Here is a 15,828-nt window from a genome sequence, read left to right as displayed (position 1 = left end):
TCCCGGGCAGCGTCTGATGACGTGTTTTACTGGAGGCCTAGTGCGGAAGGTGCCGCGGGCCCGGGAAGGCAAAGTTCATTCCCAGTGTCCGCGCCCCTGAGCCCGTCTCTCCTGAGGCGGAAGCGGCGAAAGTTGGTTCGGGGCAGTCCGCAGGAAGCGTCGCCTCCGCACAGCTGCTCCCACAGGATGGACTCGGTGCCTGCCACTGTGCCTGCTGTCACCGCCTCCCCGGGGGACCCCGAGCTGCTGGGCCCCCTGTCGGTGCTCTACGCAGCCCTCATAGCCAAGCTCCTGGAGGTGACAGTCCCCACTCCCAGGGATGGGCCGCGGCTGTGGCAGGCGGGTGGACCAGTGCTGGGCAGAGGTGTGGGACGCTTCTTCCCTCGCTTGCTGCGTTTTCACGGAGCATGGCCAAAGTGACAGGCACTGTGAAGTCCCTTGCTTGCGGCATTGTCTGGGGTGGGGCCCGTATTATAATTATCAGGCAATGAAAGTGTGGAGTGGGCAGCTTTGTAACATTTAGAACGCAGGCAACATTTAGAACTACGGCACTGAGTCTCCTAGATGACGTTTGTGAGACTGACCTCTAAACCGGTTATCAAGATCTGTCTGAACTTACTCAACACCTGTCTTTGTTTATGTAAGAATGGAGCCAATAACTTAAAATATTAGAATAATTCATTATGTTATCACACTGGATTTATTTGTAACCACAAAAGTTGATTAAGTAATCAACTTTTAATATTTAACGCTTTCATGTTATGTGCTTTTTAAAGTAATAAAACTCGGTTTATCTAAAAGTGTGATCCAGGGAATTTCTAGCTATATATTAGATAGCACAATATGGCAGAGCGTATTAGAAACGGGAAATATATGCCCAACTTAAAGATATTTAGACTCTCTGCTTGAGACCACTATTACAAGTCAAACAAATAGGAGAGTGACAATATCCTGTGCTTCTCGAGGTGGGCGTTCTTTAAGATATCCAGGACTACTTACCTGATGGAGATTTCTATGAGAATTCTTTGGCATGTGTGCAGGTGTACACGTGCAGAAAATACACACACACATGCATGTACACTACTAATAACTAACTAAAAACTAGGACTGTCTGAGTATTCTTGCATAAGATTTTTAATAGATGATTAGTTATTTCTTTTATTGTATGTTTTGTTGTAAATTTTTCCAGATTTTCCAATTTATTTCTAATATGTCTTGTTTCAGCTAATCGCCACATTTCCTGATAATGTTCAGCCTGTTGCTGACTTTTACGGAATACCATGGCAGCCAGTGATTATTACTGCAGTATTGGGAATTCTTTCATTTGCAGTTTTCTCTTGGAGAACTATTCTTGTTGTAAGTAAATTACGTTATCATCACATGACTTGAAAGTACACGGAGTATTTTATAATAATTGGCCCTTTCACTTATTTATTTTTAATTACTACCTTGCATGTAAATTAATAGTTTTAATTCCAGCTAATTTTATCAAAACTTTAGTGTAATCTTTGTATTGATACTTAGAAGAACAAGATAACATTTATAATTTTGACAGAAAAACTTTGATTTAAAAAAACTCCTATACAATTAGATAGATGTATGTACACTGTAAGCAATACTGTGAATTCTTAAAGCCATCCTAAAAAGTAGTTTAATAATATGTATCAGAAACTTTAAAAATGGGGTTGGATGGATAATAGTTATCCTCTTAAATAATAATGATATCTTGTCTAGTTAACTGAAAGAAGTAACTGATCAATTATACATTAAAGATCTTATACAAGAATGTTCAATGAGACAGTCTTTATTTTTAGTTAGTTGTTAGTAGTGTGTGTGTGCATGTGCGTGCGTGTGTCTTCTGCATGTGCACCTGCGCACATGCCATGGACAATGTGTGGAGGTCACAGTACAGTTTTGTGGAACTGGTTCTCATCCTCTCCCTTTTGTGGGTTCCAGGGCTTGAACTCATCCTCACACTGATGTCATTGGGCAGCAGGCACCTGACCTGCTAAGCTATCTTGCCAGTCCTGGAAGAGTGTATATTAGAGTGGGAGCTTGCAGCAACCTAATACATATTCATATGAGGGTTATTTGATGATTACAGACACTGGGGTGCACAAATGCTTGTGATTTAGTGTGAACTGGAATGAATCACATACTGGGACATGAAAGTGATATTAAACTGCACATATTCTAAACACATGCATACACACTGCAAAATAGTCCTGCACAGTGACACACAGCCAACAGATGGTCATTTCAGTCTTTATATATAGCTGTTGTATGTATATGCATGTGTGCATATGTGCATATGAATGTGGATGGCTGAGGAATCCGGAAGAGTCTGTCAGGTCCATTGGAGCTAGAGTTCTAGGTGGTTGTGGGCCACCCAGCATGAGTGCTGGAACCAAACTCCTGTCCTTTTCAAGAGAAGCAGGTGCTCTTAATCCTAGAGCCATCTCTCAAGCCTTAGTCTTTTTCTTTATGTGTGTCCCAACTTTTCTGGTTTGATCATGTGGTGCTCCAAAATTTTCTTTCTATTTGGAGTTACAGATTATATAGTGTCCATTATTACAGTTCATTCTTTTTCTTTTTCTTTTTTTTTTTTTTTTTTTTTTGTCTTGAGCAGAATTTGTGTTCAGATATACACATTCACCTTTGGAACCTTGGTATTTTTCCTAAGACGCCTGGGTTTTGCTTCTTCCTAATTACCTGTTCTTGTTAGTTTGAATGAAATGAGACAAGTGAAGCTTATTCTTTGATTGGCAAGGATATGATATTGGAGATAGTCATTCATCTCCCTGTGTTAGAAGTTTTTTTGTTTTGTTTCAACTCCTGGAACTAGAGTTACTGTTCTGATCTGCCATGTTGGTGCTGGGAATTGAACCCAGGTCCTCTGGAAGAGCAGCCACTGTTCTTAACTGCTGAGCCATCTCTCCAGCCCCTGAATACATTTTCTTATAATAAGATAATTATACATGTTTCATGTTAATAAAGATTGAAATTCTGTGGATAGCTTGTGGATGAGTTTTGAGTATCACCACCACATAAAAAATAGTATCATTTGAGGGTCTGGAGAGATGACGGCTTGATGATTTAGTATTTGTTGCTCTTACAGAGGACCCAGGTTTGATTCCTAGCACTCACAAGGTGGCTCATAAGCATCTATAACTCAGGTTTCAGAGGATCCAGTGGCCACTTCTGGCTTCCAGAGCCACAAGGCATGCATGGGGTACACATACAATATGTGCATGCAAAACACTGAAAACATGTACAATAAATAAGTATTTTTTTAAATAGTAGCACTTGAAAGGAGAAATATATTTTGAGTCACAGAGTAATTTAGTGGGTTAGCAAGATGGCTCAGTGGGTAAAGGAACCTGTGGCCAAGACTAACAACCTCAGTTTGATCCTTGGACCCCACATGTTTGAGGGCAAGCACCAACTCCTACAAGTTGTCCTCAGACCTCCACATGTATATATGTGTGCTCTGGCATGTGCACACCCAGACACATGAGCACACAAACAAATGCAATTTAAAAAAAAGAAATTTGGTCTAGCTGTTGCACCATACACTTGTAACCTTGGTACTCAGAAGGCAGAGGCAGGTGACTACAGGGCTAGCCTGGTTTACACAGAGAGCTCCAGACAAGCCTGGGCTACAGAGCGAGAGCATGTCTCACAGGAAAAAGTAAGTTGAACAAATCCTTCTGTACCAGTTACTGCCTCAGCTGTAAAGCTCTAGAGGTCATTGTTCTCCCAGTGGGAATAATGGTCTGAGCTGTCAGCTTTCTTTTACGTCTCTTCTGGAAACACATCCTTTTCAGGCCTAGCACCACTGTTAGAAGTCTTGGAAGTCAGATGATATGCTCCCTTACATTCCTAATTTGTTTTTAGTTCGTGTGTGTGTCCATGGTGTTTGTATGCATGAATGTGTGTGAGTGAGTATGCACATGCAGAGGTCAAAGGCCAACGCCAGGTGTCAGTCCTAGCCTTTCTCTGTTTTAATTGTTCATCGCTATATATGGCTTGCTGCTGGCCTGAAGGATTCTGGAAGACAACACTGCCACCTCCCATGTCACTGTAGGAGCACTGGGATTACAAATATATACCACCATTCCCATGGGTACTGGGTGATCCTCACACTTGAGAGGCAAGTGCTTTATCTACTGCTCCACTCCTATCAGATTATTTCTAAATTCAGCAGGCAGACAACTTTGAATAGGATTTTTAGGATATTTTCTGGTGAGTGAAAGATGCTACCTAAAGAACGATTTTTCCCTTTAGTTTTGTTTCTTTGAGGTCTTTCCGAACACTTCTTTCTAGAGTTTAGCAATTCAGAGCTGTCAGATGATATCAAGTAAATAAAACACTGATATGTTCGTTACTAAGCCAGTAGCTGCTTGTATTATTAAGCATCAGTGCACATGTCTTGGGACTGGTTCTCTTTCAATAGCTGTACAACAAGATACATGACATCTTATTTTTTTTATCCTTTGAGCTATTCATTGATTGTCAGTACCAGTTACATTTGAAAGGCCTTTTAGCTTTACCTTTTAAATTTTTTTAAGATTACATTTATTATTTATTTGCATGCATTTGATCCATGGTGCACGTGTGCAGATCAGGGCACAGCTTGCAGGTTCTCTCTTTGCACCATGTGGGTCCTGGGATGAAACTCAAAATGCAGGGTAAGCAATAAGTACCTTTGCCTGCTGAGCCATCATGCCAGCTCAACCTTTCCTTTTTTTTTTTTTTTTTTAATACTATGGATTTATTTTCCTGAACCAACTTGTTACTAAATTCTCACTTGTTTATGGTTCTCACTCCTGTATTAGGAACAATATGCTAATTAGGTGTTTGACAACAAACTTAATTTTTTTTTCTTTTCTTCTAGGTAAAGAGTACAGTATATGAAGGTAAATCTTTAGGTTCATTTTTCCCTTTTATCAACCCTCTGCATTGGTGTTTGTGAGTTTTCTGTAAGCTAGACATAGATCCCATGACTTCCGGTGTCTGATTTCTTTATTAGCTCCTGGAAGGTTGACTGTCTCTAGGCCACTTGCTTGGATGATTTAACGGTGATGTTACCAACTGAGATAGGTAGCAGAGAGCAGCAGACTGAGGGAACTAGGGGAACACGGGTAGATAACTTTGAATGTTGATGCAGTGCAGATTTCTTACATGTGACAAATACACATTAAGTACACACTAAATCTGCGTTTCAGTAGATGACATGCAGGATGGTGGAGTCAGCTGGTATTTTCTATTTTTCAGTTTCCCTTTTCAGATAATTTTTTAAACAACCCCATTTTCTGAGATGGGATCAAGTTAAAGCATTTCCTTAAATTCTGTGTCTAAAATAAATGTAAGGTCTGCATACTATACTTTTTAATGTTTAATATTCTTATACCCGTCTTACCGACTGCCTTTAAAGGTCGAATAGTCAGCCCTCCCTCTCATACTGCCAGGCACATGCCTTTGCTGTGAATACCCTGGGGCATTTGGCTTCATCTTGGGCTCACAAACTTACAGATTTTCCTTCTTTGTAGTTACTGAGAAGCAAATTTCTAAAAAGTTGGAGACTATCAAGAAAGAAAATAAAGAACTTATAAAAAAATTGTCAAATTGTGAAAAAAAGGTATAATTATTCTTTTAACTTCCTCTCCCTTCTAGCTTAAATATTTGTTTTAACATTCCATTTATGATTGTTTTTAAGATTCATATTTTATTTTATAATCTCCTATGAGCCATCCAGGATTTAAGCAGTTGCTGTCCGTAGGAGGTTGTCCACTTTGAAATGACTCTGGTAGCACTATAAATCGTAGTCGATTCCAAATTATAACTTAATCCTAAATACCTTGTTTTACATAGATCAATGAGTCAAAGAAATACATTCAAGAAACGGAAAAAAAAAACATGATTCTGTCTGACGAAGCTATTAAATATAAGGTAAAATCTCGAAGGGGAAAATTGCATTCTAAAAGTAAAAGTAAATAGGATGAGTCATTCTTACTAATCTTAGTATCTTTCTTTGATTTGATCAAGGATACAATCAAGTTACTTGAAGAAACTAATGCCACTCTGATTAAAAAAGCCAAAAGTCTTCATTGTCAGTTAGAGTCTCAAAGAGAAAACAACGCCAAGAACCAGGACTTGGTAAGACTAGCTGCTCGCTGGTGATGTGATATGGCTTTTGAGCGATACCACGTGAGGGCAGCTTTCCCTGTGCTGTTGACTAAAGTGAAAGTAGGAGTCAGGGAAGGTGAACCTACCATGGCCTGTCTTGTAGAGTAACCCAGCGGGTTACTTTTGTGGGCACAGGAAGAGTATTTTTGTTGTAAATACTGGATCACTGTCAGATGGTTTGGCCCTGCCCTCCAGAACAGGTGGAACAGCTATAAAATCTATACTGAATGAGCTTTAGATCTTGCTGTGTTTTTTAAAGTTCTCTTTTCACTAAACTTATTTCAGTTTTGTGTAACAGTTGCCTTATATCCTACTCCAGCTGCGCTAATCCCCCAGCTAAGGGAGTTCTTGCCACATTTCTCTGATGTTACATTATTCTTTTCAATTCTTATTTTTTGGAAATCATTATGCATGGCTCACAGTTAGAGGGAAGAATTACATTTTCACCTACTGGAGGAACTGGTGTCTTCATAAATTTTTGGAATACTTCTGTATGAGATTTGTCTATTTTCTTCCAAATTCTACTGTTTTCAATTTAGGCAATGGAATTTTTTCCTTCTTGTACTCTTGGATTTTGACCCTAGTGTCTCACACAGGGTAAGTGGGTATTCTAACACTGAGCTACAGCACTGTCCCTTTTCTATTTTTTAATTTTGAGACAGTTTCCACTAAATTACCTATGCTGGATTTGAACTCTGTCTTTAGCCAAGACAGGTTTTAAACTCATGATCCTTTCACCTCAGCCTCCTAAATTAGTCTACACTAGCAGGTGTGGCTAGACAGAGAATTCTTTTTTTTTTTTTTTAATTTTTTTAATTTTTCTCTACCACTAGGAAGAGCTAGGGATAGAGCACAACCACAACATTAATTTCTTACTTTAAAGATTTTTTTTATTTCCTTTCACCTTGTTATATGGTCATTTGCTGCATTATCTTATAATTAAGATTGGATTATTATTATGTTGATTTTTCCCCCTTAGGCCAAAACTAGATCCCTTACTTTTACCAAAACCTTCGACTGTTATGGGATATGTCTATTAGTATTTCTTCCTTTAAATGTGTTAGTTTTATCTCAACTTAACACAGGGGGAAGTTCAGTTGAAAAGAGTACCCTCATGAGATTGGCCTATTGGAAAGCAGGTGGTTCATTTTTATTAATTGATGAATGATACAGGAGGGCTCAGCTCCCTGTGGCCAGTGCTGCCTCTGGGCCGGTGGTCCTAGGAACTATAAGAAAGCAGGCTGAGTAAGCCATGAGAAGCAAGCTAGTAAGCAGCATTCCTCTATGGCCTCTGCATCAGCTCCTGTCTCCAGATGCCTGCCCTGACTTCCTTAGATGATGGACTGTGAGCTGTAAGCTGAAATAAATCCTGTCCTCCCCAAGTTGCTTTTGGGTACAATTTATCGCAGCGAACATGTCAGTATATGTGTTCATTAGTGATGCTGCTGAGACCTGAGGCTTTGTGTTCTGCTTTCATGGGTCAGATTCTGGAAAACAAGAAGTCTATCAAGAAGTTGAAGGATGTCATTTTGATGAAGGAGTCAGAACTTTCAGAGGTGAGTCTGTCTGCCTGTCTGTCCTACACAAGAGCGATAGCATTGTCCTAGTTGGGTTGAGCAAAAGTTTGAGGTGTGCTAGAACATGTAAAAGATGAAACCTACATGATGTTTAGTTGAGAAAAGACAATTTTTTTCCTTTGGATTACCTTACTAACCAGGAGCATTTTACATCAGGTTCAAATTGCCTTTAACAAAGCTAAGCTCAGTGAAGAGAAAATAAAATGTGAGTGCCATCGGGTTCAAGAAGAAAATGTCAGGCTTAAGAAGAAGAAAGAGGAGGTAAGGCAAGTTCACCTGAGAGGTGATGGCATTTCCTCTGGGCAGTCTTTCCTCAGACCTGTTTTAGGGAAGGGAAGTGCTCAGGCTGGGTGTTGGGAAGTGTACACTGTGTTTCCCAGATTGATCAGATGTCTATGTCAGAAGTTCTCTGTACAACTTACTGGAGCTCTTGGGGTGTATCTTATTAAGTGCCTATCAGTTGTTAACTCGAGCACTTTCAGAACAGCAAACAGGATTTTTATGTCCAAGAATTAAATATTTTAAAAAATATTTATTTATTCTATGTATATGAGTGCTCTTCCTGCATGAATGCCTGCGTGCCAGAAGAGGGCACTGGATCCCAATGTAGATAGATGTGCATTGTGGTTGCTGGAAATTGAACTCAGGACCTCTGGAAGAGCAGACAATGCTCCTCACCACTGTGCCATCTCTCCAGCACAAGAATTAAATATTTTATAACCATTTTAAAATAACTATTTCTTTTTTTAAAAGATTTATTTTTTTATACAGTATTCTGTCTGCATGTACACCTGCACACCAGAAGAGGGCACCAGATTTCATTACAAATGGTTGTGAGCTACCATGTGGTTGCTGGGTATTGAATTCAGGACCTCTGAAAGAGCAGCCTGTGCTCTTAACCTCTGAGCCATCTCTCCATCCCCAAATAACTATTTCTTTACTGACTAAGAGAAGGTTATATGACCAGAATCTGGATTTAGGAGTCTGTGAGATGTGCCTACCCATTCATACTAAAATTAAGTTAACTTGAATTAGCAATAGTTTTCTGAAGGCTGAGACAAGTAGGGTCAACCTCCATGGCCACATTGCTGCTCTTACCTCAGCTTTGAGGGCTACGATAATTCTGCCCATTTCTTTAGCTGAGATCTGGCTCCTCATGACAAGCCAAGGAGAGGCATGGCTTCCTAACCCCTACCTCATATAGATCAGATGTCTCCTATTACCCCTGCACCATAGGAATTTATCCATTTTGACTTTTCAGTTGCAGCACCAGATTGAGGAGTGGAGTAAATCATACACCAAGCTCACTGAACAGGTCAAGCAGTTTGAACAGTCCCAGAGAGACTTAGAAGCAGCTCTTACCCACAAAGACAACAATATTAGTGTAAGTTTATTCTCAGAGTGCACACTAATCCCATGAGTTCTTCTGACTTGCAATCAAGAGACTTCTACACCCATTTGCTTCTTTTCTAGGCTTTGACTAATTGCATAACACAGTTGAATCGATTAGAATGTGAACTTGAAACTGAGGATCCAAATAAGGGGGAAAATGAGTCAGATGAACTGGCCAATGGAGAAGTGGGAGGTGAGCTCTATCTCGGGGAGGCTGGGCCTATTTTTTCCCTCTTGACTTCAGATTCCATCCACTGAGGCCACTTTTTAGCTGTAGTAAGCTTTAGGGCTATGGGTTCACACTGATGGACTTGTAGCTATGTATGTCTGTTGAGCCTGGTGGCTTACTCAGGTGTAGGGTGGGCATGAAAAGAGCCTGACATTTTTTTATCCATCCCATTGAGAATATGTGGTGTACAGTGGAGCTCCTTCAGTTATCTCTTGTCTCTAAGTATTAAAAACTGTACAACAGGGGAAACTGTCTCATCTTTATGAGTGTGGACTCTGTAGCTCTGGTCTTGAGGCCTGCAGCTTGTTTTTCAGGAGGCCTGAGGTGATTGGAATCACAGCTAAGGCTAGAGTTGCAGAACTGGATGCTGAAGGGTAGACGCTAACTGATAAAGAATTGTCTCTGGATGTTCCCCAAGTTGAATGTTAACTACCCGTCACCACTGTGGGTGCTTTAAGTCATACCTGGCAGCAGATTCAAGGGAGAACAAAGGCCTGAATGTCTTTAGGTGGTAGACGTTTGTCCAGGTGGAGGAGATCTGAGAGGAGAAAGCACTCCTATCTTTGGACAAGGATAACATTTTTTTTATTGTCTAAATTGGTAATCCACTTTATACATCTAAACTTCAGTGCTTAATCAGTTCTAGTTTTTTATTTTTATTCCACTGTTTGAAATACGGTCATTGTTTGAGCGAAGTCATGAAAATGTCATTAAAAAGCAAGGAAGAAAAAAACAACTGAAGCCTTTTCTCTTGTAGGTGACCGAAGTGAGAAGATAAAAAATAGAATTAGACAGCTGATGGACGTCTCTCGGGTACTGTCCTATTTGTAGTCCCACAAGCACCTGGGAGTCCTTCCTGTGGCTTGCTTTTAAGACTAGGTCTTTCTTCTTTAATTTTTAGACACAGACTGCATTCTCAATAGTTCAAGAGGACCTAAAACTTTTACAAGTTAAGCTAAGAACATCGATGTCCGTGAAATGTGACCTGGAAGGTAGGTTCTTCTAGAGTTGAAATAGTTTAAAATTTGATTGGAAAGATAAAACAGTTCCAGTGTTAATGCTTCTCACTTTGCAGAACTGACCCTCAGCCCTCAAGCTTCTGCATACACACAGAAAAAAAATCTTTATCCCTTACAGACCAAGTAAAGAAACTGGAAGGTGACCACAACTTGCTGCAGACTACTAAAGCTAGGCTGGAAGATGAGTGCAAATCTCTGAAGCAGAAAGTGGAGATTCTAAATGAGCTCTACCAGGAGAAGGAGATGGCTCTGCAGAAGTAGGTTTCTGCTGCTCCCCCAGCTGTGCACTCTCCAGCTTTGCTAAAGTTTATGTATATTTTTTCCATTTGTAATTATCAGAGTTGGATTTTTCTTTGTGCTTTATTTCTAACTGGCCTTTTAAAAAAATTTTTTTAGTATGTATGCTTGTGGGTTAGGTGATGGTATTGTGTGTGCACATACTTTATGCATTTGATGCAGGTATGTATATGTGTGCACATAGGTGTGGAGGTCAGAGGTTAAAGTTGGGTGTCTTTTCCTTTTTTGATGTCCACCGTCCACCTTTATTGAGACATATCTTTTTTTTTTTTTTTTTTTTTGACCAGAAGAGCATCCATTCCATTAGGCTGGCCAGCCAATGAGCTTCAGGGATCTGCCTGCCTCTGCCTCTGTCTCCCGCTACTGGGGTTACAGGAGTGCACCTCCACACCTGGCTTTTTATACATCGTTCTTCCAGGACAACATAAAAAGTAATTAGTACTTTTTCTAGGGCAGAAAGTAGTATTTTTCCTCGCTTTAGTTGCATTAGATTGCTGTCTCCACAGACAGGTAGGAGCTTTCATTACCTATAGTACAAGTTATCACAGAGCACAGTGTCTTTTATGGTTGTTTATTTAGACAGTCAGGGAGGCCTGGTGCTGGTGGAGCACACCTTTAATCTCATCACGGAGGTAGAGGCCAGCAGGTCTCTGAGTTTAAGTTCTGCCTGGTCTACAGAGTGAGTTCCAGGACAGCCAGGGCTATGCAGAGAAACCCTGTCTCAAAAAAACAAACAATAAATAACAGAGAACACTAGGAAACGACAGCTGAAAAGAGAGTAAGAAAAGACATTTACTTGATAACTGGTTTTGATTTTATCCCAGGAAATTGCATCAAGAAGAATATGAGAGGCAAACCAGAGAACAGAGACTATCGGCTGCAGATGAAAAAGTGGGCTCGGCTGCAGAAGAGATAAAATCTTACAAGTAAGTTCAGGCTCTGCACACGGCTGAGCCTTCTTTCTAAAAGTGTGAGAGAGAAGAAAATAGCACAGAAATGTAAGTGAGGAAGGCACATAAGTTCATTCCCTCACAGGGGGGGAAATTTAACAAATGAACAATACTAACACAAATTAATTTAGCCTGCATGCTGATGGGACTGTAAGGCCTTTGTGTCAGATGACTCTAGGGCAGCAGGGTGGGGAGGAACTTCATATATTAAAGCAGTGGTTTTCAACCTTCCTAATGCTACAGCCCTTTAATACAGTTCCTCATGTTGTAGTGACCCCAACCATAAAATTATTTTCGTTGCTTCTTTGTAACTATAATTTTGCTAATGTTATGAATCGTAATGTAAATATTTTTGGAGACAGAGGGTTGCCAAAGGGTTGAGACCCACAGGTTGACAACTACTGTATCAGAGTCAGTCTTCAAAGAAAGCAGTTTGCTGTGTGACTTCAGAAATCACTGCTGTGTTTATGCCATTTGATAGGTCATTAGCCTGTTTAATTTCCTATTGATAGAAAAGAAAAGTTTATGTCATTGTGTAGATACAAATATTCATAGCAGGCTATTATGAGAATACTGAAGACCATTAAGGAAACAATCTAATAGCCATGAGATGACAGGAAAATTTGTTTTCCTTATACTGTACTTTGAGTAAATCTATATAAAGCATGTTTTTGTATGTCTGGCGACATCTTTAATACTGTAGCTGTTCAGAGTCAAGGGAACATTGTTGGATAGTTGCAAATCTTCCCTAGTTGTATTTTAACTGATAATGTCAAGTGTAATTTTTAGGCGGCGAATTGAAGAAATGGAAAAAGAACTTCAGAAAACAGAACGCTCATTTAAAGACCAGGTAAGAACTTTATTGGTTTACATTAGCTGCAGCTTTTTTTTCTTTCTTTCTTTCTTTTTCTGTCTTTCTTTTGGATAGCTAATAGATGTTAAAATGGGCATTATAAAGAACCTTGAATGTGTACTTGATGTGTTGTCTTTTCAGATTGCTACTCAAGAAAAGAAAGCTCATGATAACTGGGTAAGGATTCTTTCTGTTTTTTAAATCTTGTGCACAGCCTATGACATCTGAATCACAATACCTTTTTCTTCAATAGCTCAAAGCTCGTGCTGCAGAGAGAGCTATGGCAGAGGAGAAGATAGAAGCTGCTAACTTAAGGCACAAGTATGGAATTTTGCTACCTGTTTTTTTCAGTGTTTGATGCTTGGTGGTATTTAATAAGGAATTGGTTGCTATTTCATTTTACGTCCATTCTTTCTCAATATTCAAGATTATTGGAAATGGCCCATAAGATGGCAATGATACAAGATGAACATGTGATCGTGAAACCAATGCCAGGAAGACCAAATACACAAAACCCTTCCCGGCAAGGTAGGAGCACTTTGTATATATAGCAGGATTTTCGAGTGGAATGTGTGTAAATTAAATTTTACTTTTGTAATAGGTATGATGCCCTAGAAAGACTCATGAGCTTACTGGAGGGAAAGGGGCTGTCATAGAGTATAACGAGGCATTGCTGTCTTCAGGTCCACTGAGCCACAATGGCTCTTATGGCCCATCCCCTGTGAGTGGAGAATGCTCCCCTCCCCTACCAGCAGAGGCACCTGGGAGACCTCTCTCTGCTACACTCAGTCGAAGAGACATGCCTAGAAGTGAACTTGGTGAGCACTGACGCACTCCTGCCCTACAGTATATGATGTCAGAACTCAGGTCTGTCCAACAGAGCATGTGTCTTCATCTGTCCTTGCAGAGAAATGGCTCACTATAAGCTCCGCTGCATTGCTCTTTAAGAATAATATATACTTCAAGGTTTAGCTGTGAATATGAAGGTCATCTTACTCTAATTCTGTCTGTGATGCTTAGGAAGATTAGAAGTCAGACAGGAAAATGCCAGCCAGCTCAGTGCTATTAAGTCTCTAGCTTGAAGCACCAATAGTCTTAATATAAAGTTCATTGCTTGTCTTTAAAACTAAGGCTATTCCTAGAGCTGAAGAGGCAGCTTAATGATTAGCAGCACTTGCTCTTCCAGAGGACCTGAGTTCAATTCTCAGTACCACATGGCAGCTCACAACCACCTGTAAACTCCAGTCTCAGGGGACCTGACACTGGCCTCCATGGGCACTGCACACATGTAGTACATACATATACATGTGGGCAAAATAACCATACATATAAAATAAAAATAAAGGAAAATAATTTTAAAACATTTACAAAAACTGAGGCTATTCTCCTTTTAAGTCTTGAAGTCTGCCTAAATTGTGTCTTGTATATTGGGATTCTTCTTGGGCTTGCAGGCATGTGCTACCTTACCTAGGAGATCTATTTGTAATGCTGCTTTCTAGTTAAGAGCTGAGCCCTGACCACAGCAGTCGTATTCCCTCTGAAAACTAAATGTCAATCAATGGCTTTGTTGTTTCTTTCTCAAGTGCCATTGGACAGACATTCATCTCGCCCTCGACCGTCATCAGAGGCATCTGGGAAACACTCTGCTCCTGGTAAGGGACTAAGCAATTTCCGAGTCTCATGTATGTGGGGCTTTTGATTCTTCTCAGAGTGGCTAGGTCAGGGTGTGTCTAAGTCAGTTCTCTGACTTCTCACAGACCCAGGTCCAGCTCCTGTGGTGAACACCAGCTCCACGCACTCTTCTCCTGCTAAGGCCATGGATGAGGGCAAGGTAAGCTCTCGGCCATACAGGCGCATGACATTTTCCACTGGTCTCTGCCTCACCTCTTGTTCATACATCTGTTTGTTTCTTTAAAAGCAAACTGTTCGCCAAGAGCCTGAAGGCCCCTCAGTTTCCAGCACGACCCCATTAGCTGAGCATCCAGTAGCAGTAAGTGTTTAGAGATTGAGGGCTGGAGCAGCCTTTTATTTTGCTTGATTTGTCCTTAGAAAGTTTATAAAAGCATGACACTCATCTTGCTCACCATCGTTGAGTGGCAGCACTGCTCCATGCTCCTTGGCTTTGAGGTGTCACTGAGTTAGAGTGGCTGGTTGTTGGTGTCCTTTTTCCTGTGATAATTAAGTTACTAACTAGTTTAGAGCATTTGCTGTAGTTATTACTACATAGTGAAAAAGCATCAGTACAACTTATGCTGCGTGCTTTGCTGGGCTGAAAGCTCTGAGTAAAATAAACTAAAAATCACATGATTCGTTGTCATTATCTTTTTGGAACTGTGCTACTGGAAAACCCCTGAATTTGTGTACTTGTCAGACTGTTTTGACTGATATGAAATTAGACTGTTTACAAACAGAAATGTGTGTAACATCCTGTTGAGTGGGTCCTGAGCAGTGGCCATACTTGTTCAGTTATAGAAGTGTGTGCTCTCATAACACGTGTGGCTATTGCAGGTGCTGAGCCTTCTGCACTACGTTCCTGCAGTAAGGATATTCCTGTCATGTCGTGTGTACTGTAGACAGCCAGTGACAGTCATTACTGGAGGGAGCTGGGTCTCCCGAATTCTGACCTAACATTGTGCTCAGAAATACCATGACGTTCCACTGCAGGATTCCAGGGATGTACATCTCTTGAGAAGTCTTTTCTAGCCAAGGCCGGTCTGGATGGGCCCCAGATGCCTTTGCAGAAGACTTCGGAGACTGCAGACTTAAGTTACAGAAGGTTGGGCTGGGGCGCAGGCATAGCCTTGGCGTAGAGCCTGGTATTTGAGTTCCAGCTTACCCTCTTCCAGTATGATCTCCAGAAAGTCACCTGAACTCCTCTTGCCTTTGCTTGCTCATGTGTAAGACAAGATACTCACACTCACAATGAAAGATCTGAAAATGTAGATAATGTAGCGAAGGCCTACTGAACCCTGAGTGGGTGCTATGACTGCTGGTGTGGAGAAGGTATTTTTACTCTGTTCTCTGTAGCCTTTAAAAAAAAATTAGTTTTAGCTGCTATCTTTTTAAAATTTTTTACATGCATTACATCCTGATATTGCCTGTATTCTTAATATGTACATGTGGAGGAGTTACAGTGATGAGATTTGAGAGTACTCCTTTTGATACAGAGTGCAATGTATATGGCTTGACCAATGTCACGGTCACTTCTACAAAGCTGACAGTCCTCTCACTTTTCCCTTTCCTGTGCAGATAACAAGCAGTAACCTGAGTCACTGCTCGCAGCATCCTTCTAACCTCTCTGAGTTGTCATTGGCAACATGGG

General features: G+C 40.6%; 1 protein-coding gene across 8 annotated transcripts in view; it reads left to right on the top strand.

Moving 5' to 3' along the window:
- Mia3 (MIA SH3 domain ER export factor 3) overlaps positions 1–15,828 on the top strand; it is a 41,263-nt gene that overhangs the window by 23,554 nt on the left and 1,881 nt on the right. For 2 of the 8 annotated variants that reach the window (XM_021657806.2, XM_060364869.1), the window contains exons 7-27: positions 1,225–1,356; positions 4,898–4,919; positions 5,553–5,641; positions 5,875–5,952; positions 6,049–6,159; positions 7,674–7,745; positions 7,923–8,027; positions 9,028–9,150; positions 9,240–9,351; positions 10,145–10,200; positions 10,289–10,379; positions 10,525–10,663; positions 11,528–11,629; positions 12,443–12,503; positions 12,648–12,683; positions 12,760–12,827; positions 12,934–13,034; positions 13,190–13,324; positions 14,090–14,158; positions 14,264–14,337; positions 14,425–14,496. In XM_021657806.2, coding sequence (XP_021513481.1) covers positions 1,225–1,356; positions 4,898–4,919; positions 5,553–5,641; positions 5,875–5,952; positions 6,049–6,159; positions 7,674–7,745; positions 7,923–8,027; positions 9,028–9,150; positions 9,240–9,351; positions 10,145–10,200; positions 10,289–10,379; positions 10,525–10,663; positions 11,528–11,629; positions 12,443–12,503; positions 12,648–12,683; positions 12,760–12,827; positions 12,934–13,034; positions 13,190–13,324; positions 14,090–14,158; positions 14,264–14,337; positions 14,425–14,496 — 1,848 coding nt within the window. Of the gene's footprint in view, positions 1–36; positions 298–1,224; positions 1,357–4,897; positions 4,920–5,552; positions 5,642–5,874; positions 5,953–6,048; positions 6,160–7,673; positions 7,746–7,922; positions 8,028–9,027; positions 9,151–9,239; positions 9,352–10,144; positions 10,201–10,288; positions 10,380–10,524; positions 10,664–11,527; positions 11,630–12,442; positions 12,504–12,647; positions 12,684–12,759; positions 12,828–12,933; positions 13,035–13,189; positions 13,325–14,089; positions 14,159–14,263; positions 14,338–14,424; positions 14,497–15,755 lie in introns of those variants that run through there. The other 6 variants (XM_060364874.1, XM_021657810.2, XM_021657811.2 and 3 more) reach the window with 6 other exon arrangements.

The sequence above is a fragment of the Meriones unguiculatus genome, chromosome 11, assembly GCF_030254825.1.
Source record: "Meriones unguiculatus strain TT.TT164.6M chromosome 11, Bangor_MerUng_6.1, whole genome shotgun sequence".
Classification (NCBI taxonomy): Eukaryota; Metazoa; Chordata; class Mammalia; order Rodentia; family Muridae; genus Meriones; species Meriones unguiculatus.
Note: the sequence above shows the minus strand (reverse complement) of the source record. Positions and strands in the feature narration are given on the sequence as shown.